Source organism: Chenopodium album, chromosome 4, assembly GCF_948465745.1.
Source record: "Chenopodium album chromosome 4, dcCheAlbu1.1, whole genome shotgun sequence".
NCBI lineage: Eukaryota > Viridiplantae > Streptophyta > Magnoliopsida > Caryophyllales > Amaranthaceae > Chenopodium > Chenopodium album.
The window spans coordinates 21801232-21828678 of record NC_137837.1 but is presented as its reverse complement, the minus strand read 5'-3'; the positions used below and the strand labels follow the sequence as shown (position 1 = coordinate 21828678).

At 34.6% G+C, this 27447-nt stretch overlaps 3 protein-coding genes and 1 non-coding gene across 4 annotated transcripts; 3 read left to right on the top strand and 1 right to left on the bottom strand.

The window, feature by feature from the left end:
• Positions 1 to 13369: 13369 nt before the first annotated feature.
• Positions 13370 to 15819, bottom strand: LOC145627777 (uncharacterized). Its single transcript, XM_081680125.1, has 3 exons — positions 15458 to 15819; positions 14907 to 15271; positions 13370 to 14385 (listed from the first exon to the last, which is right to left on the bottom strand). The coding sequence occupies exons 1-3, from the start codon at positions 15817 to 15819 to the stop codon at positions 13370 to 13372; spliced, it is 1743 nt and encodes a 580-aa protein (XP_081536251.1).
• Positions 15326 to 15432, top strand: LOC145629620 (small nucleolar RNA R71). The gene has a single exon (XR_014111782.1). It is a non-coding gene; the product is annotated as a small nucleolar RNA R71 (small nucleolar RNA).
• A 3380-nt stretch (positions 15820 to 19199) lies between the features above and the next one.
• Positions 19200 to 22427, top strand: LOC145627776 (uncharacterized). The gene has a single exon (XM_081680123.1). The coding sequence runs from the start codon at positions 19200 to 19202 to the stop codon at positions 22425 to 22427; it is 3228 nt and encodes a 1075-aa protein (XP_081536249.1).
• A 1290-nt stretch (positions 22428 to 23717) lies between these two features.
• LOC145626828 (uncharacterized) lies at positions 23718 to 26906 on the top strand. The gene is made up of 8 exons (XM_081679292.1): positions 23718 to 23825; positions 23906 to 24634; positions 24774 to 25037; positions 25124 to 25413; positions 25569 to 25754; positions 25866 to 25973; positions 26065 to 26149; positions 26481 to 26906. The coding sequence occupies exons 4-8, from the start codon at positions 25250 to 25252 to the stop codon at positions 26598 to 26600; spliced, it is 663 nt and encodes a 220-aa protein (XP_081535418.1). The 5' UTR covers positions 23718 to 23825; positions 23906 to 24634; positions 24774 to 25037; positions 25124 to 25249; the 3' UTR covers positions 26601 to 26906.
• The last annotated feature ends 541 nt before the right edge of the window (positions 26907 to 27447 follow it).

Below are 27447 nucleotides of genomic sequence, written 5' to 3'. Positions count from 1 at the left end.
ATATTTTGATGATTTGGGTTGCAATAATAACATTTGTACTACAATTAAATAATACTATGATAGTTATATTATACGAAGTACCAAACTTTTAAAAAAAAAATGTTAGCAAATACAAGAAGGGTTTTTGGACGGAAAATAATACTCTTGCACACACTCTTTTGTAATCTATACACTAAAAATTGTGTGGGATCTTGTTCGATTTTCCCGGAACATATATTTATAATATCAAAATTTTTAATTTAAATTTTCTTGAAAATATTTTAGGCAATTCAATTGAATTAAATTAAATAAGAGGTAAGTGGGGGTGGTTAGAGTATTAAAAAGTCAATCAATAACTATATATTGTCAAGTCAATACAGATTTGACGCAAAGATAAAAGTTGGTACACATTGGTATACTTGATAATAATTATGGAGAGAAAGTATTTTTTTACAATCTATTCCAATAAGTAATAATTATGGATGAAATATAACAGATGAAATCTTTTTGTTGATGGAGTTGCTAAGTATAGATACTCAACTTTGAGTCTCATTTGATAAAAAGTGTGGTCCCCTTCTCACTCTATTTTTTTTTTTTTGTAATTTATTTAAGTTTTACTTTTTTTTATCTAACAATATTTGATATTAAAAAAGAAGCCATAAATTGAAAGTGAAATTTCTATATTTTAGAGAGTCTCACCATTGGGAAATTAGGGTTCACATGAGTTTCTAAATTGAAAAGTAAGTATGGTATCATCATTGGAGGTAAAAAAACAACTCTTTTTGTATTTCAATACTCAAATTTGAGTCTCACCATTGGAGATGGTCTAAGTAAAAAAAAAATTGGAGAAAGTGGTACATATCCTCTCTTAAACAAAATAAAATAAAAAATAAATAGCAAAAAAAAAAAAAAGCAAAAACACCTAAACCGGCACATGCAGCAAGCTCACATACTAAAAAAACAAAAAAAAAAAAAAAAAAAAAAAAAAAAAAAAAAAGTTGATTTTCCCAACCAGCATTATCTAATTATCTTATTTGCTATTAAAAAAAAGTCTAAAAAAAAGGACATGAAGGGTATTATATAATTTGTTACTTCCAACTTAGGAGACAGATTCGTTATCATTATATATACAATGTTAGATCAACTTTGATGTACACTAAGATCTTGGCCACAAAAGTTCAAGTAAAGATTGTTTCACTTTATTGTAGTAATTGTTGAGTATGGTCCGTCGCATGAATTTGCGATACCAAGATTCCGCATTGTTGATCCTGTAAGACTGCAATGAAAAAAACAAAAAGTGATACTCTAAGTCAATATTTATATTCAATGACCAACAAATGTAAGACTAATCAACCATAATTATCACTGATAATTGTTAAAAGGCAATGTAACTAATATTTGAAACAATGTTATAAAAATATATACATAGTTGTCAGAGTAGATATGAAATTGGATTTGAAGTTCTCACCATAATGTAGTTTTCATAGTTATCAAAACTTGTAGCACCAAGTAAAATACAACATGCAAATCATGCCACTGTCCACCCGTAACTTCTCTGGTGGAACGCCTTTATGTATTTCATTTCCCACTGTTGAGCACTCTAAGCATCCCCCACATAACTCACCGTCACAACCCCATAAACCTGAAGTACTCCGTTAAAGGGTATATTGGGAAGAATTAAGGTAATAAAGCTCACAATTGTGAAATACACATACATGCAAATCCTCCAATACACAAACATCAACATTATAGGGGCGACAATAATGAATATTTCATAGAAATTAAAAGGTATGTAATTTACTTATATAAGTCGTTTAGTGGATGCAAGTGTAAATGAAGTTGTGAAAAGTACTCGGCCAACGAACACCGCACTCAACGTCTCAGGAAGGTTGCAAAGTTGATTGTAGTTCTGCAAAGCAACCTGTCGCCGACCGCCGTACCAATACGCTATGTCTTTCTTAAAACCCTCGGTGAGAATTTGATAAATGTAAAATCAAAGTGGAAGAGGTGAGAGAAGGAAGTAGGAAGAGAAACCAGAGAGTAGTCTTGTCAAAGTTGCCTAAAAATGTTTACAAAATATAATAAAATAATTAAGAAAAAAGGATAAAATTATTACTTATTACATACAAGTATAAATTACAAGTATAAAATATGCACTTATTTTCTACTTTTGCACGACCAATATATATATATATATATATATATATATATATATATATATATATATATATATATATATATATATATATATATATATATATATACATTTCAAATCTTTAAAAAAATATATATTGTTTTAAAAAATATATATATATATATTGATGATTTGGGTTACAATAATAACATTTGTACTACTATCAAATAAAAGCAATACATCTACTACAAAAGATACGTATAAAATATTTGAAATAATACTATAATAGTTTTATTATACGGAGTACCAAACTTTATAAAATATTTGAAATAATACTATAATAGTTATATTATACGGAGTACCAAACTTTTCAAAGAAAATGTCAGCAAATACGAGAAGGGTTTTTGGACGGAAAATAATATTTTTGCACACACTCTTTTGTAATCTATACACTAAAAATAAAACATTAAAATTGTGTGGGATCTTGTTTGATTTTCCCAGAACATATATTCATAATATCAAAATTTTTAATTTAGATTTTCTTGAAAATATTTTAGGCAATTCAATTAACTTAAATTAAATAAGAGGTAAGTGGGGGTGGTTAGAGTATAAAAAATCAATCAATAACTATATATTGTCAAGCCAATACAGATTTGACGCAAAGATAAAAGTTGGTATACATTAGTATACTTGATAATAATTATGGAGAGAAAGTATTTTTTGCAATGTATTCCAATAAGTAATAATGATGGATGAAATATAACAGATGAAATCTTTTTGTTGATGGAGTTGCTAAGTATAGATACTCAACTTTGAATCTCATTTGATAAAAAGTGTGGTCCCCTTATCACTATATATATATATATATATTTATTTATTTTGGTAATTTATTTAAGTTTTACTTTTTTTTTAATCTTACAATATTTGATATTAAAAAAGAAGCCATAAATTGAAAGTGACATTTGTATATTTTAGAGAGTCTCACCATTGGGAAATTAGGGTTCACATGAGTTGCTAAATTGAAAAGTGAGTATGTTATCATCATTGGAGGTAAAAAAACAACTCTTTTTGTATTTCAATACTCAAATTTGAGTCTCACCATTGGAGATGGTCTAAGTAAAAAAGAATGGAGAAAGTGGTTTATATCCTCTATTTAAAAAAAATACAATAAAAAATAAATAGCAAAAAAAAAAAAAAAAAAACCTAAACCAGCGCATGCAACAAGCTAGCAATACTAAAAAAAACAAAAAAACAGTTGATTTTCCTACCCAGCATTATCTAATTATCTTATTTGCTATTAAAAAAAATAAGTCTAAAAAAAAGAACATAAATGGTATTATTGAATTTGTTACTACTGTACAATTGCCCTTTTTGCCCCAACCAACATTTCTCTTTTTAAAATGTTCTATATATATATATATATATATATATATATATATATATATATATATATATATATATATATATATATATATATATATATTGAATTTTTCAATCTCAAAAGTGAAGTTGGGTAAGTTTCAAAATCTGAAAGGGTAGGAATTTTCCTAATGTAACACCAAATACAAACTACACTATTACTAATTACTAGTTTAGATCCCGTGCCATGCATGGTAACCTATAATTATATGTAGTTATATATCTTTGATTGATAAGAATTATAATCATATATTAGTCGAGAAATAATAAAAGTATGTGATAGGTTGATTTGTATTTGCATGAGTTTCTAATACACAACTAAAACAAAAGTAGGCAAAAAAATCCAAGCAATTTTTGTTGTTGTTTAAAAATACGTTATAAATTATTTTAAGAATATATTTTTGGGTTTGTAGTTGCCAAAACTTTTTTAAAAAGGTTTTTTAAATCTTTTTATATTCATTATAATAGATACTACATTAATATGGAATATGTATACAGAAATTACTTCTTTAATATGGAATATGTATAGAAAAATAAATTATTTTTATAAATGATTTGTTTCCTTAATAAGTAGTTTTTTTAAATACAAAAAAAAGAAAAAAAAAACTAAGGACACACCAAGAGATGACACGTGTCATTGTTGGTGTGTCTTTTAGTATATAGTATTGATAGAGAGTCCAACATAGGAGACATAATTCGTTATCATTATATATACAACGTCCGATCAACTGTGATGTACACTAAGATCTTGGCCACAAAAGTTCAAGTAAAGATTGTTGCACTTTATTGTAGTGATTGTTGAGTATGGTCCGTAGCATGAATTTGCGACACCAAGATTCCGTATTGTTTATCCTGTAAGACTGCAATGAATAAAACAAAAAGTGATACTCTAAGTCAATATTTATATTCAATTACTAACATATGTAAGGCTAATCAACCATAATTATCACTGATAATTGTTAAAAGGCAATGTAACTAATATTTGAAACAATGTTATAAAAATATATACATAGTTGTCAGAGTAGATATGAAATTGGATTTGAAGTTCTCACCACAATGTAGTTTTCATAGTTATCAAAACTTGTAGCACCAAGTAAATACAACATGCAAATCATGCCACTGTCCACCTGTAACTTCTCTAGCGGAACGCCTTTATGTATTTTATTTCTCACTGTTGAGCACTCCAAGCATCCCCCACATAACTCACAGTCACAACCCCATAAACTGTTATACTCCATTAAAGGGTATATTGGGAAAAATTAAGACAATAAAACTCACAATTGTAAAATACACATACATGCAAATCCTCCGATACACAAACATCAACGTTATAGGGGTGACAATAATAAATATTTCATAGAAATTAAAAGGTATGTAATTTACTTACATAAGTCGTTTAGTGGATGCAAGTGTAAATGAAGTTGTGAAAAGTACTCGGCCAACGAACACCGCACTCAACGTCTCAGGAAGGTTGCAAAGTTGATTGTAGTTCTGCAAAGCAACCTGTCGTCGCCGTACCAATACGCTATGTCTTTCTTAAAACCCTCAGTGAGAATTTGAGAAATTTAAAATCAAAGTGGAAGAGGTGAGAGAAAGAAGTAGGAAGAGAAACCAGAGAGTAGTCTTGTCAAAGTTGCCTAAAAATCTTTACAAAATCTAATAAAATAATTAAGAAAAAAGGATAAAAGAATTACTTGTTACATACAAGTATAAATTACAAGTATAAAATATGCACTTATTTCCTACTTTTGCACGACTAATTTTATATACATATATATATATATATTTTATATATGTCAAATCTTTACAAAAATATACTATCTCCGGATCATATTATATGCAACTTTGGGATATTATTTGTGAGATATAAAAATTTCTAAAGTTGCATATAATATGATCCGGAGGTAGTATATTGTTTTAAAAAATATATATATATATATTGATGATTTGGGTAGCAATAATAACATTTGTACTACAATTAAATAAAAGAAATATATCTACTACAAAAGATATGTATAAAATATTTGAAATAATACTATGATAGTTATATTATACCGGAGTACCAAACTTTTCAAAGAAAATGTTAGCAAATACGAGAAGAATTTTTTTGGACGGAAAATAGTATACCAGGAATTGACACGTGTTATTTTTGGTGTCTGTTTTTATATTATGTTGTTGATTTTATATGTAATCATTTATGAAAAATAAGAATTACCTAATATGAACGGTATAATATATATCAAATAAAATAATTTGGAAGATATTTGTTAACTAAAGATGGAAATAAAATTAACTATAATTACATAAGTTTTTTCACGTATAATAAATTCCAATAACTTTAATAAGCTCTGACAAGTATAAAGAATGTGTTATAACTTCAATATAGTCCAATAGGTTATGATAACATAAAAACACCTAACAAATTCAATAAGTTTTAAAATGTCTCATAACTTCTAAAAGGTCTTTAATAAGGTCCAATAAAGCTAAATTAGGTGTTATAAGTTCCAGTCTAATGTATATATAGGAGAGTTTTTTCCCGAGTTTTTAGAGAGCCATGACTCATGATTTCATTTCTTAGTGCGCCATGTAGGATTATAAATTTTAGTTGTAGCCAAACGAATAAGAGATTATTATTTTCTTTTACCTAAGGGAAATCGACAAATGAGATTTTTAAGTATAAACTGATTAAATATATAATATTATCTTTTCATATTAGGAACCTTATCTTAATATGTAACAAATTTTAGCACATAAACAAAAAAATGATATATAGAACTCAAACAAACCATACATCGCACCGGCTTCATTTATTGAGTTTAATAGAGTCTAGTAAAAAAGATGCATAACCCTTATCAAAACTCAATTTTCCTAAACTAATAAACTATTGTATCTAAACTTCAGAGAACTTATCTTAGCTTAAGATTTATTTTGTTCACCTTATTTTCCACGTATTTCAGGTGTAACAAGTTTAGATAAATTCAGTTAAGGGTATGTTTAGTATACCTTATTTTCACTTATTTCAGGTGTAACAAGTTCACATTAGTCGGTACAAGTTTAATAAGTTTAGATAAGAGTTACTAAAGTAAAAAGTACAACTAAAATAACTTTGAATAACTGATAGGCCGTCGTCGAGCCTACCAAAGATAAAGTCCTATCTTGGTCTCACTAGCTAACAGCAAGGGTAAGAAAGGGTCGAACCCAAGAGAGGCGTTGAATCAACCACCGAAATACTACCGCATAAATAAGCTAAATGAAGTCGAAATTGGTTTGGTTTTATGTAACAAGTGCTAGTTCAAGTCAACTAAAGCTAGGGGGAGATTAACAATATTTAGAGAGTTCTAGGGTTTGGGATATACCACTCAATTTCGTCACAAATCACAATTAGCAAGTAGCAAACAATGGTAATTTGAGGGAATAATATAGGGGAAGTCATCTAAAGCACCCAACTACTCTCTCAAGCTAGAGGGATTACTCGAATTATGAATACAACCTACTCTCGTGGTTACAAAGCATAAAACAAGTATTAAAGCATAATCACGATGACAAAAACATTCCCTTGACTGGAAATTCCTATTCTCATGGCATTTCAAGTCAATTAAGCATAAGGGAGCTAACTCAAGTTCATCTCTCGATCCTTCGTTGAGAAAGCTTAGATAATAGTTCTAGCAATGGCCATATACAAGAACTAAGCAATTAAACCACTTAAGCTCAACTAATTAACACCCAACAATTACCAAATTAACACATACAACAAGTAATTAGTGACTACATTGAGGGTTTTACCCAAACCCTAGAAAATTAGACTACTCACAATCCATGGAGATTAAAGCAATTAAGGATTTCAAGTAACTCATGAACAAGAATTAACTAAAGATTAAGCTAAATAACAATCTAAGCATACAAGAATTAAGCAAGATAATTAACAATCAAAGCAATTAAAATGGAAGAGAAGAAGGAGAAAATGTTACTAGAAGCTTTAACTTAAATATCAATGGTGGAACTTGTCTTCTACAATGATTGAGAATGAATTTTCCAAGCTAATAATTATAATCTAACTAATGATTTGAGAATATTTGTGTTTCTACAATTGCAAACTAAGAGGAAGCACTAAAAACATGGATGTCGTACAAATGAGCTCAAGGGGTTATTTATAAAGACCCCCAAATAAAAAGGACGGAGAAAACAAGAGTCGGGCACGGCTACAGGTCAGCACGGACGTGCTGAGGTTGGCACGGACGTGCACCTGGGAGGCAGAAGATACTGTTTTGGCCAGGGCATCCTGCACGGACGTGCCAAATATGGAACGGACGTGCAGGCCTTGTTCAGTAGAATCATTTTTGAAACTGATTTGGGCTGAGCAAACTGCATAGACGTGCAGGATCAGGCACGGACGTGCTGAATATCCTGCACGGACGTGCTGAGCTCTGCACGGACGTGCAGGCCTTGAAAGCAGCAGGCAGTAGCTTCTGGTCGTGCTGGAACACTTCTGCACGTACGTGCCATACTTTGCACGTCCGTGCAGACTCTCTAAGGCCTTTATCTTCACTTTTCTTCGGTTTTGCTCCATTGTTTCAGCTTCTAACCTCGGTTTATCATCCAAATGCCTCAAATGGTCGTCTTTGAACCTAAAAACCCAACAAAAACACTAACAACCCGTGAAGCAACGGATACACAAAAGTTGAACAAAAATAGAGTAAAAGTGGACCAAAATGCCAATATACCAAGTAAACAAGGTTCGAAATCACTCTAAAATCGTATCAAATAACAAGTTATCAAATCCCCCCAAGCTAAGCTTTTGATAGTCCTCGAGCAAAACAAACATGTCAAATCAAGAAGGAAGATTACTTGCTAATGATCAAACCAAGGAAAGATACTTAAAGAGAAAACACAAACACAAGTCCGCATGGCAAGAACCATAAACACTTTTAGCACAAGTGAAAAGCAATTTAAACCCCTAAGTTGCCTAAGAGGACGAGTTTTTATCTCGTGAGGGTTTCCCTTGAGCTTAACCCACAACTCACAAAAACCATGCCAAAATTGTCAAAACACATCATCATAATCAAGGTGATCAATACACACCAAAACTAGTGTTTTTATTGCCCATGTCAACTCATCGGGATATAAATCACGAGCAAGACAAGTGAGCGACTTTCAAGAATTACCGATCATACAAATGTGCACATGAGTTGGGGGTAGAGAGGAGAATTAAGCAAGGTTGCACTAGAATACTTCTTCATACCTTTTACTAGTTCATTAGAGCACGTCTAGATATTCCAAAGTTGCAAAAAGCCCTCTTTCGGCTATAAAATCTCAAAATGCAAGTCCACCTCCCAAAATGCACTCCCAAGCCCTTTCAACTACGCTCTAATTCGGAAATTTACACAAGAAACATCTTAATAGATAGTGTGTGGGAGGCATCCACAAATTGACCTCTAGAGAAGAAAAAGTGAAAACTTTGAGAAATTTGGAGGAGTTTTTTATCTCCTTTTCTTTTTCTATTTTTTTCTATTTTTTTTTTTAACATTCATTGCCCTCGCCTCTTTTAACTGTGAGCGGCTCTTTCTTTTATTCGATACATGTGGCTTATTATGCCGCTTATCACACAAGATACAAATAGAACCAATTCCCTAATAGAGTTTCATTTTGGGGGAGGAGGGGAGGAACATCAAGGGCACAAGGGACCGCAATTCGATTCAAACATATCCTACTTTGGGCAAATTTGACAATATCCTATACTAGACGTGCAATTGAGCATTCATCGGTTTTCATTTCATATAATCTAATGCAATCAAGATTAATAAGCCTCTAAATGACCTTAACTCTTGCACACACCCTTCTAAAAGAACTTTTACTCATCACTCAAGAGTCAAGCAAGCAAATCATATAAGCATCGTCATTTGAGTCTCATCTAAGGGCCATTTTTCCGTTTATTTTTTTTTATAGATAAAAAGTTAAGAAAACTAAGCTAATCATAAAAATAAAAATAAAATTTTGAAGCACAACTATACATCTAAATAAATAAAGAGAGAAGAGAATAGAAGTAATCACATATTAAGAGATTTGGATAAGCACAACTATACATCTAAATAAATAAAGAGAAAAGAGAATAGAAGTATTCACATATTAAGAGATTTGGATTTAGGTTGTTGGATTTCAAAAGGAGCAAATTTGGATGTTTAGGGGTTTGGATGCTAGGGGAAGGAACAAACAACATGCAAAGTTTAACTATACATCTAAATAAATAAAGAGAGAAGAGAAGAGAAGTATTCACATATTAAGAGATTTGGATTTAGGGTGTTGGATTTCAAAAGGAGCAAATTTGGATGTTTAGGGGTTTGGATGCTAGGGGAAGGAACAAACAACATGCAAAGTTTATACCAACAAGAACATACAAGAACCAACATATGAACCAAAGAGAAAGACTCCCCCAAGCTATCATAAACATTGTCCCCAATGTTAAAACAATTAAAGCACAAGAAAGGGGGGAAAGAGAACTAACTCATTGGCTCGGGCCTCCTTGGGAGCTTGAGCCCCCGGGGTACCAGTGTCGGTAGACGTTCCGGAATTTACCCAATTCCGATCGAAGACCCTCAAAGCTTGTCCTCATATTGTCGTAGGAGGACCTCATGTCTTCGTGAGACTTTCTCATAGTCTCGAACTCGGTGGACATGCGGTTGAACTCGACATTCATCATTTGCATTTGTTACTCGAAGGAAAGGGGTGGGTTGCCCTCACCCATGCCTTGACCTTGGTACCCTTCTTGGTAGGAATGGCAATGGATCGGATTCGGGTCAGATGTGGCTAAATCCGAATCCGATCCGTTTAGTAAACGGACCCTGGACTTGGATCCGAATCCGAGTCCGAATCCCAAAAATCCGAGTCCGAATCCGATCCGACTCGTAATTTTCGGATCCGAATCCGGTACGTTTATTCGGACCTCCGAAATTGTCCGAATATTTTTTTTTTTTTTTGTAAAGTCATATACCTAGAATTGCTTGTATTGTCATACCAATTAAAGTATAAACATAACATATTTAAATTATAAACTAAGTTACATAACAAAATTTTGCTACAAAACAAGCAAATAATTGTCCCAAGTTATAGAGCATATGCTTATACTCTCGGATTCGGACTCGGATCGGACTCTGTCGGACTTTGCGTAGGGTCCAAGTCCGATCCAACATCTATTCGGATTCGGATCTATTTTATCGGATTCGGATTCGGACTAATTTTAAACGGATTCGAATCAGATTTTTTCCTTCGGATCGGATCGGATTCGAATCGAACTCGGATTAAATTGCCATCCCTACTTCTTGGTACCCTTGTTGGTGCTCATATTGTTGTTGTTGTTGGAATTGTTGTTGGAAATGTTGTTGCGGTTGTTGTTGTTGTGGTTTTTCTTGCTCTTGCTCATGCTCTTCTTCATCATCACCGGGAATCCAAGGGTGGTCCCTCTCGAAGACCCAGTTTCTCTCGTCGTAGATGAAGGTCTGCTCCGGATCGGGGAGGTAGGCATAGGGACGGCCACTCACGTGCCACAAGTAAGGATGCGACCCTTCCACGTCCGCAAGCCATCTCATGGTCCTAAGCGACTGCATGTCTAGCTGCGTCGGCCCTGGGCAAACCTGCTCATCTACAAAATCAAGGTTAAGAGCAGAAGCAATAATAGTGAGCATGCCACCTATGGTGATGTTGCCGGACCCAGTGGCAACATCCTCTAGGTGGTCGACTAACCAGGCCCCTACATCTAGGGTCGTACTACCCTCGCTCAAGTGCCATAGGAAGTGAAGCTCCCTAGTGGACACTACACCCGAACTATCACCTCTAGCGAACGTCGTGTTCGCTATGGTGCGATGTGACATCCTAAAGGCGGGGTGGATTATGGTCGTAGCTTTATCAGTCCTAGGGTTGTAGTCGAAAAGGCCGGTGATCTTCCTCCAAAACTCACCCGCACAATAGTTACGGGAGGGCCTATCCTTTGGTCATATGGTTCCGTTAATTGGCCACCCAAAAGCTTGGTTCACCCTCTTTATGTTCAAGTTGTGTTGGGTGATCATGAGTTGGAAGGTAAGGCGGCGGGGGGATCTATTGTTGTCTCGTTGCACTTGAAGGGTGGAGAGGAATTCAAGTGTCAACCTTTTGTAGGTCGGGGCGCTTAAATCTAGCCAATTTCCTAAGCCACAACCTTCGAAAAGCATCCTAACATCGTCCCCTACCCCTAAAGCCTCGGCAACACTCTCGTCATAGAACTTTGTAGGTCGAACTCTCCTCCTACTTATTCTTATATAGTTATTCAAAAATGTTGGGTCATTGAACACGATTCCCATAGTGTCCACTTGTGGTGGATCAACGGGAGGAGGAGGAAAGGGGTTGCGGTACCTAGCATCCGTGTTTCTAGGTCGATTTCTTCTAGACATGGTCGGTCTTAATGCAATGCAATCAAACAAACCAAGACAAAATAATCACCTCGCAACCACACAAAGAGACTAAGTCCACAAGTCGACCAACCAAAGCTCAAACAAGGCCAATGAACACAACACAATCAAGTCAAGTTCTAAGTCTCCCACCTAAAACAAGCAAATCACCAAGCAACAAAGACCACTTCAATAATGCATCTACAACAATTCTACATCAATTTCATGCAATATTATCAAACAAACCAACACAACAATTCAAACAAACCAACACAACAATTCACCTAAACAAGCATGTTCTTCCTTCATGAAAATCAATTTCTCAACCTCACTTACAAAAAATCCAATTCTCAAAACACACCAAAATTCATTAAAACTCAATAATGCTTTTCAATTATCAACTATCAATCACTCACAACCAATTCAAACGAACTTTCTCAACCAATTTCATGCAAAAATTCAAGGAATTAAACATGAAATTAGTAAAAGGGAGGAACGATTATACCGAGCTTATCGTGGGTGTAAAACCCGCAAATGAACCTTTCTAACCTTCCTTTTGCTTACTTGAACTTAGTCCTTCAACCAATTGTCTTGAACTTTAACTCCAAAGAAAACACCCAAATTGATTTTTCAAGGTTAGGGTTTGAGTATTTTGGGTGATTTTTGGGTTTGAATGTGAGAAAAGGAGTAGTAGATTGTGAAAATGTTGAAATGGAGTGAAGATTTTGGAGAAAATTTTTGAATTTGGGTGAGGATTTGGGTGAGAATGGAGAATTGAGTGGGTTTTGAAGGAGGAAGTAAGAGTTTTAGAGAGAGGAGTGAGAATCGTGAGATAGAGAGTGAAGGAGTGAATTTTTTTTTTTGTTATAACCGCTGCTACCAGCCATTTTCGGGGCGGCACGGACGTGCAGCCTTGGACAGAAACGTGGGTAGGGTACTGACTTATTTGGCACGGACGTGCTGAGCCACTTTGCACAGACGTGCTTAACTTGGCACGTCCGTGTCTTTCTGGAGAAATTTGCTTTAAACTCTGGTTGCTTCTGACTTCCTCTGCACGGACGTGCGATGCTCTGCATGATCCTTTCCCTTTTTTTTTTTAGAATAATAGTAATAGTAAGGCATAATAATAATAAAATTATTATCATTATTATTATTATTATTATTATTATTATTATTATTATTATTATTATTATTATTATTATTATTATTATTATTATTATCTACTACTTCACTTCCACAAAAACCTTTTCTTACTTTTCTTTTCATCAACACCTACAAAAGACATTGAGAGAAAAGTTAGTAATAGTAAGAGTGATGGAAATTAAATAATAGTTTGTGAGAGAGAGAGAGTTGAGAAACTCGGGTTGCCTCCTGGAAGCGCTCTTTTAACGTCACTAGCTTGACGACATTGCGCCATCCATAATTAGGGAGGGTCAAGGCACACCTTTTTGACCCATCTCATTGTTCCCACACACTTGCCATTTTCCTTAGGCAAAATAATCACATTGCTATCATGACTAGAAATGCAACCAAATAATTTCTCCATCAACTTGATCTTGTTTCTTTTTTTCTTCTTGACCCCCTTTTGCTTTTTCACCTCCGAAGCATGAGTCAATTCTTGTGACTCCTCCATGTCTTCTTTCAAAGTACTAGCCAAAACATCGATCCGATGAACTTGTTTCATTATGGGCTCACTTGAAATTTCCGGAAATGAGAAGAAAATATTTTCATTCCCAACATGCAAGCTAAGTCGTCTTTGTTTCATGTCAATGTTAACACCTGCGGTTTTCAAAAAGGGCCTACTCAATATGAGAGGTACTTTGGAATCCTCATCCATCTCCATGATTACAAAATCGCATTGCACAAGAGCTTTCCCCACTTGAAGCGGGATGTCCTTTAAGACTCCCAATGGGATTCTAACCGAGTGGTCGGCTAGTTGGATTGACATTTTGGTGGGACTTATCTCCCCAAGATTCAACCTTGTAGCCATAGAGAGAGGCATAATACTAACACTAGCCCCAAGGTCACACAACGCAATTGTTGATTCAAGATCCCCAACCTTCACCGGTATAGCAAAACTACCGGGGTCACCAAACTTCTCGGGAAGCTCATTTTTAGGAATATCACTTATCTCCGTTGGAAGCGAGATAGAATCACTCACCTCAAGCCTACTCTTTTTAGAAAGAAAATCTTTCAGAAACTTTGCATATGTAGGCATTTGTGATAAGGCATGAAGAAGTGGAATGTTTGATTGAAGTCCTTCCATTTCATCAAGGAACTTAGAAAGTTTCTCATTTAGCTTCTTCTCTATCAATCGATGAGGGAATGGAATACGAGGCTCATATGACTTCAATGGAGATTGGCTTTGCACTTCTCCCTCTTCTCTCCTTGAGGCACCCTCATCACTCAATTTTGAGCTTCCTCTTGCTTCCTCACTCACTTCATTTTCAAACTCACTTTATCTACCCAACAATCTCCCTCATCTCCCTTTTTGGTGACCTCTTATCTCATAGTTGGAGCTTCATACCCTCCTTCCAAAATCAAGGTGATTGATTTCGCATGCTCTTTTGGATTCAATACCGTTGTGCTTAGAAATTGACCGCCGGGGTTAGAAGGGCATCCAACTTGATGCGCGATTTGAGATAATTGACTTTCAATCATCTTATTGTGTGCTTGGAGTTGTTGAATTGAGCTACTAACTTCCCCATTGATCTTGATTTGTTGGGTCATGAAGGTTTCCAAAACGGATTCAATGTTAGATTTTTGAGGAGGAGGGGCTTGATTGTATTGGGTTCTTTGTTGGACATTGTCTCATTGGTTGGGATGGCGATAGGGAGCTTGTTGTTGTGAATGGGGTTGATTGATATTTTTTTGAGGAGGAGGATCTTGGTTATAATTGTTTTGAGGAGGGGGAGCTTGGTTGGGTTGTTTCCACCCCGTGTTTTGTTGGGGTTTCCAACCTTGATTGTAGGGTTGAGAGTATTGATCGTTTCTTTGCCCAATAGCCGCAGCTTGCTCTTGGTTAGTTGAGTTGCAATAGGAGGACAAGTGATCATTTCCTCCACAAGTTTCACAAGACATGACTTGTTGTGAAGAAGAGCTTGGAGATGTAAGTGTGGCTTGATCTAGCTTGTGAGCTAGAATGTCAAACTTTGATGCAATAAGGTCTATTGCACTAAGGTCGTGGATTCCGCCCTTCTTTGCTTGAGGTTGCCGTCTATCACCTCCGTATGCATAGTGCTTTGCCACTTCTTCAATCATCTTGTATGCATCCTCCACCGTTAGCTTTTTAAGGCTACCACCGGCCCCGTTATCAAGGTTGGCCCTTGAAGTAGGCGTAAGACCATACTAAAAGCTTTGAACAATGATCCATGATGTGAAACCATGGTGTGGGCATTTTCTAGTGTAGTCCTTGAAACGCTCCCAAGCTTCACTTAAGGTTTCATCAATCTCTTGGTTGAAATTGGTGATTTTCCTTCTTAGTTCGGCGGTCTTTTCGGGTGGACAATACTTTCCAAGGAAAGCTCTAGTGACTTCATCCCATGTGGTCAATGATCCCTCTTCTACCGTTCTCAACCAATGCTTTGCTTTGTCACGGAGGGAGAATTGAAACATGTGCATACGGATGAACTCTTCCGTAATGTTGTTTTGCTTGATGGTTGTGCACAATTCGAGAAAGTTGTCCAAATGAGAAAAAGGACACTCATGAGAACTCCCACCAAATTGATCACTTTGTATCATCCGGATGAGTTGAGGTGAAAGCTCAAAATTATTTGCATTTGTAGTAGGGAGACGTATGCCACTCCGAAGTGTGAAGGCATTGGGGTGGTCATAATCTCGTAACAATGGTGGAGGAGGATTGTTATCACCCATGTTATCTTCTTCGTTGGTTGCAAAGATTTCCTCCGGATCGGAATCCGAATATACAATAGAGAACTCGGGTGTGTCTTACAAAAGCCTCCTCACGTTTCTCAAAGTCCTATTTAACTCTGGATCAACGGGAATAAGCGGTGATTGCTTACTCTTCCGTGTCATGCAAGGTCAAACAAAGCTAAGAAAAACGTTAGCAATGACTATCACAAGTTGAAAACACAAATATACAAAAATAAATAAGAAAAATTATGATACAAATATACACACTTAGACTCATTCAACAATAATACATTCAATGTGACTTTGCCTCCCCGGCAACGGCGCCAAAATTTGATAGGCCGTCGTCGAGCCTACCAAAGATAAAGTCCTATCTTGGTCTCACTAGCTAATAGCAAGGGTAAGAAAGGGTCGAACCCAAGAGAGGCGTTGAATCAACCACCGAAATACTACCGCATAAATAAGCTAAATGAAGTCGAAATTGGTTTGGTTTTATGTAACAAGTGCTAGTTCAAGTCAACTAAAGCTAGGGGAAGATTAACAATATTTAGAGAGTTCTAGGGTTTGGGATATACCACTCAATTTCGTCACAAATCACAATTAGCAAGTAGGAAACAATGGTAATTTGAGGGGATAATATAGGGGAAGTCATCTAAAGCACCCAACTACTCTCTCAAGCTAGAGGGATTACTCGAATTATGAATACAACCTACTCTCGTGGTTACAAAGCATAAAACAAGTATTAAAGCATAATCACGATGACAAAAACATTCCCTTGACTGGAAATTCCTATTCTCATGGCATTTCAAGCCAATTAAGCATAAGGGAGCTAACTCAAGTTCATCTCTCGATCCTTCATTAAGAAAGCTTAGATCGATAATAGTTCTAGCAATGGCCAAGCTCAACTAATTAACCCCTAACAATTACCAAATTAACACATGCAACAAGTAATTAGTGACTACATTGAGGGTTTCACCCAAACCCTAGCAAATTAGACTACTCACAATCCATGGAGATTAAAGCAATTAAGGATTTCAAGTAACTCATGAACAAGAATTAACTAAAGATTAAGCTAAATAACAATCTAAGCATACAAGAAATAAGCAAGATAATTAACAATCAAAGCAATTAAAATGGAAGAGAAGAGTGAGAAAATGTTACTAGAAGCTTCAACTTAAATATCAATGGTGGAACTTGTCTTCTACAATGATTGAGAATGAAATTTCCAAGTTAATAATTATAATCTAACTAATGATTTGAGAATATTTGTGTTTCTACAATTGCAAACTAAGAGGAAGCACTAAAAACTTGGATGTCGTACAAATGAGCTCAAGGGGTTATTTATAAAGACCCCCAAATAAAAAGGACGGAGAAAACAAGAGTCGGGCACGGCTACAGGTCAGCACGGACGTGCTGAGGTTGGCACGGACGTGCACCTGGGAGGCAGAAGATACTGTTTTGGCCAGGGCATCCTGCACGGACGTGCCAAATATGGCACGGACGTGCAGGCCTTGTTTAGTAGAATCAGTTTTGAAACTGATTTGGGCTGAGCAAACTGCACGGACGTGCAGGATCAGGCACGGACGTGCTGAATATCCTGCACGGACGTGCAGGCCTTGAAAGCAGTAGGCAGTAGCTTCTGGTCGTGCTGGAACACTTCTACACGGACGTGCCATACTTTGCACGTCCGTGCAGACTCTCTAAGGCCTTTATCTTCACTTTTCTTCGGTTCTGCTCCATTGTTTCGGCTTCTAACCTCGGTTTATCATCCAAATGCCTCAAATGGTCGTCTTTGAACCTAAAAACCCAACAAAAACACTAACAACCCGTGAAGCAAGAGATACACAAAAGTTGAACAATAATAGAGTAAAAGTGAACCAAAATGCCAATATACCAAGTAAACAAGGTTCGAAATCACTCTAAAATCGTATCAAATAACAAGTTATCAATAACGTCTAATAAGTTCAGATAAGTTAAGAGAAGTTCAGAAAAGTCAAAATGAGGTGAATAGAACACACCCTAAGTTCAGATAACTTCAATTCATGTTTAATATGTCATGATAACAGTTACTTAAATATCAAATTACAACTAAAATAAGTTAGAATCACTACTACAAAAAAGGTCTAAGGAATTATTTATAAAGAACCACATAACTCACAACCAAAAATATGAGAAGTGTGGTTTCTTAGATTAAATATAAGAAACCACTCACTAACTATGTATGGTTTCTTATCTATAATGACTATTCCTAACTAAAAGATGAAAATAAAAGATACCATGATTGTATGTAATATGGTTTCTTATGTTAACTTTTTATTTTAAAAAAAATAAAGAAAACAAATTGCACATGCTCCCCACGTTTAATCGAGGCCACAACTTCTACCCCTTTGTTTTCCATCTAAAATACTGCAAACTCCCAAAAAAATAAAAATAAAAATCTTATTTTTACAGTAGTACTCGCACTCCATTGAAAACCCATTAGTGTTGCCGCCATTAACATCGCGCGCTTTCCCACCACCACGAATTCCGATCATCAGCCAATCTCAACCGGCCAGTGCTACTTATTCATCTCCATTTTCTAATTTGTTCAATTTCTGTGGGTTTTATTGGAGAATTTCTGTGTATTAACCCTAACAATCGTCCATCGAACCACTCGAAAACACCACTTAGCCACCTTCACTGCCGCTCTTCCACCCAGCCCGCATCTACTCATCAAGTGTACAGAGTCAAATTGTGTTAGGTAATGTGTCGTCTTCTTTATTTATTTTTTTAGTTTTAATTATACAAATCAATTATGAATTTCGTACAAAATTGAATTTCGTATACAAAATTGAATTTTGTATATAATTGTGTTGTTAATTTTCTTGTAAAATTATATAATTATATATGATTAATGTTTGTATGTGTGCTAGATTATGAAGTTTAACTAGTATGCATCAATTACCTAAGTTGTCAAGTTATACTGAAGTTTTCCCTATAATCAAGGTTTAGATAATAATCTCATAAATGATAATATACCCATTTAAAAAAATTCACTTAAAATAACACATTATTAAAGTAAATAAAATAAACAAGTTGTGAGTATAAGAAGAATGAAGCAGAAAAAAATAGTTCGACTTTGTTTATTGATGTTGCTCTGCTTATAACTCATAAATGGGAAGATTGCAATTACTTTTAAAAAAATAATTTAAAAAAATAATTTGTATATTGAAACTAAAGGATTGATGCACTTAGTTTTCTAGAGTAGTTAATAAGAGTGCCCTGTAAAGTGTTAATAAATGGTTATTCCTCTAAGTTACTTCTAATTGCTTTCATATTTTCAAATATATTTATATGTATTGTTATTTTATTTTACTTTATCTTGATTACATTAATTCGTAGAAATGGATCGAAGTTGGATATCAAATTCAAAACCGGGTGACCCACGTTATGAAGCTGGAATAAGGGATTTCATTAATTTTGTTGTTCAGAATGCTGGAAATCGTTCTAAGTTACCATGCCCTTGTTTCAAATGCCATAATTTTTTGTATAGATCAATAGATGATATTCTTGGTCATTTGTCTAAGAATTCTTTTGATATAACATATACTCGTTGGACGTGGCATGGAGAGAGTTTGGAGGAAAATCCTACTAGTGATTTTAGAAATAATATTAATGAAGGGTTAAATTTTGATGAGGGTGATAGGTTAGGGGACATGATACGTGCAGCTCAAAATAAGTTTGATGACAATCCTGCCACATTTGAAGGGTTGTTAAAAGATTCTGAATTGCCCTTATACCCAGGTTGCAATAAGTACACAAAATTATCGGCTGTACTTAGATTATATAATTTAAAGGCTGGCCATGGATTAACTGATAAGAGTTTTACTGCAGTACTTGAATTAGTGAAAGACATGCTTCTGGATGAGAATGTCTTGCCAAGTGGTACCTATCAGGCTAAAAAATTATTGACTACGATGGGCTTGCCCTACGAGAAAATCCATGCTTGCCCTAATGATTGCATACTATATCGAAATGAGCATGAGTCCTTAAAGAATTGCCCGGTATGTAATGCCTCACGATATAAGAAGAAAGAAGGCATCCCAGCCAAGATATTGTGGTATTTTCCTATAATTCCACAATTCAGACGTCTTTTTTCGAATGCAGAAGATGCTAAAAGATTAACACGGCATTGCAATGGTCGAAAGAAAGATGGGTTACTTAGACACCCGGCTGACTCCCCACAGTGGAAGTTTATAGATGGAAAATTTCCAGAATTTCGTAAAGAAAATCGAAACTTACGCCTTGCATTGTCTACTGATGGTATGAATCCTTTTGGCTCCCTTAGTAGCATGCATAGTACATGGCCAGTAATTTTGGTTACTTATAACCTACCTCCTTCATTAATTATGAAAAGGAAGTACATGATGCTTTCTTTGCTAATTTCAGGGCCAAAACAACCGGGAAATGATATTGATGTCTACTTGGCTCCCCTCATTGACGATTTGAAGTTATTATGGGATAAAGGTGTAGAAGTATTTGACGCATATCGAAATGAAACGTTTAACCTGAAAGCTATGTTGTTTTGCACCATACAAGATTATCCTGCATACGGTAATCTTTCAGGGTATACAGTAAAGGGGGAAACACCTTGTCCCATATGTGAGGATAATTTGAAGGGAACATGGCTATCAGCATCTAAAAAGATGGTCTACCTAAAAAATCGAAAATGGTTACTTGCTGATCATCCATACCGCAAAAAGAGAAAAGCTTTTGATGGTGAACAAGAATTGGAAAGAAGGCCGATAGTATTTAGTGGCATGGAGGTGTTTGAAAAGGTTAAAGACATTCAGATTACTTTTGGGAAGAAGCATAAATCTACACTTGTTAAGAAGGGATATAAGAAATGTTCTGAATTTTGGCGCTTGTCTTATTGGAAATTCTTATTTGTGAGGCATTGCTTAGATGTGATGCATATTGAGAAAAAATTTTGTGATAGCTTGATTGGAACTCTTTTGGATGTCCGTAAGAAGACCAAAGATGGTGTTAATGCCATAAATGACTTGAAAGAAATGGGGATTAGAAGAGAACTTCATGTTGTTAACCAAAATTCTAAAACTTATCTTCCTCCCGCAGCTTATACACTTTCACGGAACGAGAAAAAATTGTTTTGTGAGTGTTTAGCTTCAGTGAAAGTGCCAGAGGGTTTTTCTTCTAATTTCAGCAACCTTGTTTCGATGGAGAATCTGAAACTTATAGGGCTGAAGTCTCATGATTGCCATGTTCTGATGCAATATTTGTTACCCATTGCTATTAGATCAATTTTACCAAAAAATGTTCGAAATGCCATTATTCGATTGTGTTCTTTCTTCAATGCCATGTATGAAAAAGTCATCAACCCTAAGGACTTAGATGATTGGGAAAATGAAATTGCAATCATTATTTGTCAATTAAAGATGTTCTTCCCCCCTTCGTTTTTTCATATTATGGTTCATTTGCCAATTCACTTAGTAAGAGAGATAAGGTATTGTGGGCCATCTTATTTGAGAGCGCAATGGGCATTTGAACGACAAATGAAAACATATAAGGGATATGTTAAGAACTTTCGTCGACCAGAAGCTTGTATTGCTGAAAGACTATTTTATGAAGATGCTATTGAACATTGTAGTCAATACCTTGAAAATGCCAAGGTAATCAGGCTTCCTCTGTCTCGACATAGCGGAAGAATGGAAGGAAAAGGGATCATAGGTCGCAAAGAAGTTGATTTGACTTATGAAGATTGGAATAAAGCTCACACATACATTTTGTTTAATGAGGAGGAAGTTGCACCATATATTGAGAAACACTTAGCTTACCTAGCTGCAAAGAATCGTAAGGCTAATAAAAAATCTTTACATAGTGAGCATAATAGATCTTTTAGTACTTGGTTGAAAGATCAAGTAATTATAGATCTTCATAACTCAACACATTCTGTTTCTGATCGGGTTAGGACTTTAGCTCGAGGACCCAACTTTAGAGCATCCTTTTACTCTGGATACGTTTATAATGGTTGTACATTTTACACTAAAGACCAGGATGATATTAGTACTATGCAGAATAGTGGAGTAGCTGTTGAATCTGAAGCTATGCATTTTGCTAGTGCTAAAGATAATTGTCCAGCCTATGGTAAAATGTGGTATTATGGAGTCATTCACCAGATTATTGAGTTGCATTATACAGATTTTACAATACCAATTCTTGGGTGCAAACGGGTCGATAACAATAATGGAGTTGAATATGAAGATATAGGGTTTACTTTGGTTAATTTTGACAAACTTGGTCACGAAGACGATCCTTATATATTACTTAGTCAAGCGAGACAAGTGTTTTACATAGCAGATGCAATTGATAAGAAAAAGGAAGCAGTTATAAAGTCGAGGCCTCGACATGATATTGATGAAAGTGATGATTTTGATGATAATGATATGGAGTTGCAGGAATTCCCTGCTGCCAAGGTGGTACAAGTTGATGATGTCAGTGATGACTTTTGTGAGAATTCTTCAGCTTATGTACGCGAAGATCATGACGAAGGCATAGAAGTTGATGGAAATTATAAGGAGGGTACTTCTAGAAAGCGTCGTCGAAATAATTGACAGTAAATCACATACTTTTTGTAAGCAAATTACATAGCTTTTTTTTGTTAGCTAATAGTTTGTATGAAGGGATCAAATGTGTTGTGAATGACCTATGATATTTCCTTTAATAGAATTATGCTGTCCTATAAATTTTTTCTTAATTATCTACCGATTTTTAAGAATTTATTTCTTTTATCCTCATGTCGCTTTAAAAGTAACAACACTTGAAAAGTCTTATATATTATTTTACATCTTTACAGGATCATGACTAAAATAGTACATGCTATATGTGAAGAGAATAATGGACATGAAGACGATTCTGATGCAGAACGAGATAGGCGTGAGGATGAGAGGGGGCGCACTGTACTTGCTGCTGTAGGAAAGGCCATTCAAAATGGAACCAAAATTCCTTTAGAGTGGGATCCAATTACCAAAATACCATGCGGGGATCATAAAGATACCTTTTCCACATATGTTGGTGTAATTGCTCGGGAGCGAATATGTATCAGCTATAAAAGTTGGAAAGAAGTTCCTAAAGAAACCCAAGATGGAGTCTTTGACTTAATAAAGGTAAATATCTATATATGTACCTAATTATTTCTTTTATTAAAAACTTAGTTAAAATTTGTGTCCAACAATGATGATAAATTTGTAAATGATGCAGAAAGGTTTTATAGTTTTAGAAGAGCGTAAAGCATGGATCATGAGGCAAGCAGATAATAGATGGAAAAAATGGATGTACCATAAACAATCTGGAAGGTTAAGGAGTGGGGCACCTAGTTGGAAATATCCTTGGATAACACAAACAATTTGGGACAGATTTGTTACATGGAGTACTTCTGATGACTTCAAGGTATTTGTTTGTTGCCTTTTTTTATTATTTTTATACAATCTATTTACATACAAGAAAAAGTTGTGAGCATATGCCTTTTTTTAATTATTTTTATACAATCTATTTACATACAAGAAAAAGATGTGTGCATATGCCTTTTTTTTATTATTATTTTTATACAATCTATTTACATACAAGAAAAAGATGTGTGCATATTTTAACCATGATCCATTATCATCCAAAGGTTCTGAGTGAAAATGGTCGAAAACGGTCAAAGCATAAGACATCAAGCTATCGAGGTGGCCAACTTGGGTATCAATATTACAGAGACGAGATAGTAAGTTTCAATATACACTTTTATTTTTTTATAATTGGTAAAGGTTGTGTGAGACTTAGTTAGGCAAAATAATTTTTGAACGTCATAACATTATTTATTTTACTGTCAGGCTAAAGAATTTTTTAGAAAAGGGATCCATGTCGATGAGGTGCCTCGACATGAAACCTGGTTGAGAGCTCATGCACATGTGAAAGATGGAATATACACTTTTAGTAATCTAATAGATGAAGTTACAGCAAATGCAATTGTAAGTGTTGTGTTGATTAGTTGATAATTAGTTGGCTCTAAACTAGTCAGTTCATAACTGGTTAGCTTTGTTGATGTCAGAATGAATTGAAAGGTCAGGCTGAAAGAGGTGAAGTGGTTTTTCACAGTCGTCGTGATGATATTTTGGCAAGAGGACTAAAAAAGCCGGAGCGTGGTGGACATGTCAGAGGTGTTGGGTCTGGAATCACAAACAAGCAATACTTTAGATACAGCAAACCTACACCACCTAGCCATATGCATGCACAACTCACATCTATGCAGTCGCATATAGCGATGATTCAAAACCAACAAAATGTCTTTATGTCTTGTATGATGTCAATCCTAAACCCCGAGCAATTGAAGCAAATGAATCAATTTCAAACTACTATAGGTGGAGGTGGGTTTCTTGGCATTCCTAATGGACAGCATGGACAATTCAATGATCACGTGAATGGTAACTTCGGTGGTATCAACTACCAATCACAGATAATGAGAGTTGGTAGTCAGAGTACTGCCCAAGGTACTAGTTTGGCTATGGCTAATTTGGAGCATACAAATGGTTTCTTCACCCAATTACTATTAGGTGATATTAATGGTCAGGTTAGACAAGTGTCAAGTCCTGAATTACCTTCATTTGAACATGAAGAGCAAGAAAAGGAGCCAGAACAAGCTGACCCTTATCATGTGTCTTGGCCCACTAAAGACAATGTCCCCTACAATGAACAACTAGATCAATCTCCACAACACAAGAACTCTGCTATTTCTTGGTCTGAAATAGACAATAATTTGCATATTAGTGACCTTCCTGAGGTATTATTGTTACTATTATTTCCACTTCTTTTCGTCAAGTTGCAATTACATAAATCTGTTTTTGTAAATGAATATAACTTTTATATGCCCGCTTTTTTATTCTTTGACTAAGTGTATGCCTTATTGCCTAAATGACAAGGGTATGCATGATTGTTGCTTGGCCATTGAAGATAACAAAGAAATCAAGATTGTGGCCACTGGACAAGTGTATATACCAGGGAAAAATCTAGCAGTCAAGAATCATTTTTTTGATGTGTCTACTAAAAATCGGCGAGTCTCCATAATTAATGACATTGAACCGACTGCACTACTTCCCTGTCCTATTCAAGATTTCCTTTACATTATGAAGCAAAGGAAACATTTGTTCCATGGCCGGCTCACTTGATTTTTCCAAAAAAAAAAGGTATGAATATTTATGTGACTAATTATTTTAATTTGTCATAATATCATTATATTTAACGTCATTACATGTATTGTGTATATAAATAGCTAGAACAAGAAAAAGAGGATACCTCTATCTTGCAATCTTCACCAAAACAAGCATCATCCGAAAAAGAGTATATCATTGATGATGCAGATCGAGCAAAGGTGAACTCAGGTTTGTTAGAAGTGTTTATGGGTAAAGCTATAGAATTGAGAAAGAAAGATGAAAAGATCATAGTAACAATTCCAAATAGTGTGTTCAATAATGAGATGGATGTTAGACTTGATTTTTCTAAAATGCTTGATTGGTGCTTCCAAAAAGAAGTTGGAGCATCTCACACGTTGATTTTCATGAAGTAAATGTATATAATTTTCAAATGTTTTTTTTTCTTTCTATTTTTTATGTCTTAAGTAAATTACCTTTATTATTCAAGAAAAAAAAATGATGACTTTTATTACTGTCATGTATAAAATAATTTTTATATACTTATGTGTAGGTACTTATGTGTAGGTACTTAAGTGAAGTCTGTCAAAAGGAGAGTGTGGCAGGGATGTATGGATTTTGCGATGTTAATTTTGTTTCTCCGTTATCCCCAACAGTAGAAGAGGAGGTTTGCTCTGACTACTTGTGTAACATTTTTGGGTGCAATGGAGGCAAGAATATCAATCAACTATTTTTTGCACCGTTTTATGAAAAGTAGGTGATTTACCTATGTTTTTATCATTCAAGAGAAAGTTTTTTAAATTAATTGCTAATATTTCCTACTGTTGTTTGTATGGAATCATATGAAAATGAATGAATATGCAGTTTTCATTGGACTTTAGCTGCGATAAGTCCGTGGAAAGGTATAGTGTTTTGGCTTGATTCAGCGGGACAAGATGACATTAGTGAATTTGCACAAAAGACCATAGCAGCGTATGTACATTTTATTATCTATTTTAGTTGTATTTTTATTTTATAACATTATCATTCTACGTATGCCTAATATATATTTATGATTTAATAGGGGACTTACAAAATTTAGCGTAATTCATCGGAAGGATATCAAGAAACTAAAGAAGAATCCTGGAATTGCTTGGATTACCCCACAGGTATGTAATTAACCACTTGTTGCTAATTGTGAATACCTTAAACTATGTGTTCAAAAGTGAATCTTAATTAATCACTAGAGAAACGCGGATATAAGTTAGAACCTAGATTTTTATCTTCTTGCTGTAGTGATACATTACATATCCTATCTAAACTATATTAGCTTTTTTAATTTGCCTAGCACTCAAACTATGAGTAAAATGAAACGTAGTACACACCCAAACAATGAAAAATGTGTAAACTTAGGACCTTGTTGTATGATTACAATCGTTTACGTAACAATGAACAATTACATTTAACTTATTTGTATATTTATTTTTTTCTGTATTGTAGTGTCCTCGTCAACCTATAGGATCCAAAGTATGTGGATATTATGTATGTCGTTACATGCTAGAGACTATTGAAAGTAGAGGACAAGTAGTTCCACCAAAGTTAAATCCTTTCATACATTGAAAGCAACACTCTTAATTTACGTTTTGCGGATATAAATTCAAATCCTTGTTTTTTTGTAGTATTTTCCTCGAGTTCCTACCACTTATTCTGAAGAAATGATTGATGAGATACGAGACACTTGGGTTACTTATGTTTTGAAGCAAAAACAAGTCAACAATTACAAGTCTGGAGAAAATGGATCTTGATCACTATTATCTTTGTTTTTAATTTGTGATTGAGAAAACATGATTATTTTGGTGCTTGATATAACAGTTAGTACGTACAATGCATTTTTTAGTGGATAGTTTTGGTGGTTTGAATTTTTGAATTAGGTACTTATTAGATAAATGTTGTTAGTTTGGATGAATTGTAAAGCCACTACATTGTTTTATATTAAATGATTATATAATGCTTATTATTATGCCTACAGTACACTTTTGATGTATATACATTTTTTAGAAAATAAAGCATGCGTGGCAGGTTAATATATATATATATATATATATGTGTGTGTGTGTGTGTGTGTGTGTGTGTGTGTGTGTGTGTGTGTGTGTGTGTGTATACACACATATATATATATATATATTATTTGAAAAAATATTAATTAAAAAAAAAAAAGAACAAAGAAACCATACATCTAATATTAAAGGTTTCCAACAACGACCTGAATCACCAAATAATAAGAAATAAGAAACCAAATTAGTGAGAAATAGGGTATCTTATCTCTTAATGTTAGACACCATAAATCTCAAAAATATGGTTTCTTATCATTTAATATTCACGAATCAAGAGCTCATTTAAGAAACCATATCTCTTAAAAGTATGGTTTCTTACCTCAATATAACTAACCACACAAAAATTATGGTTT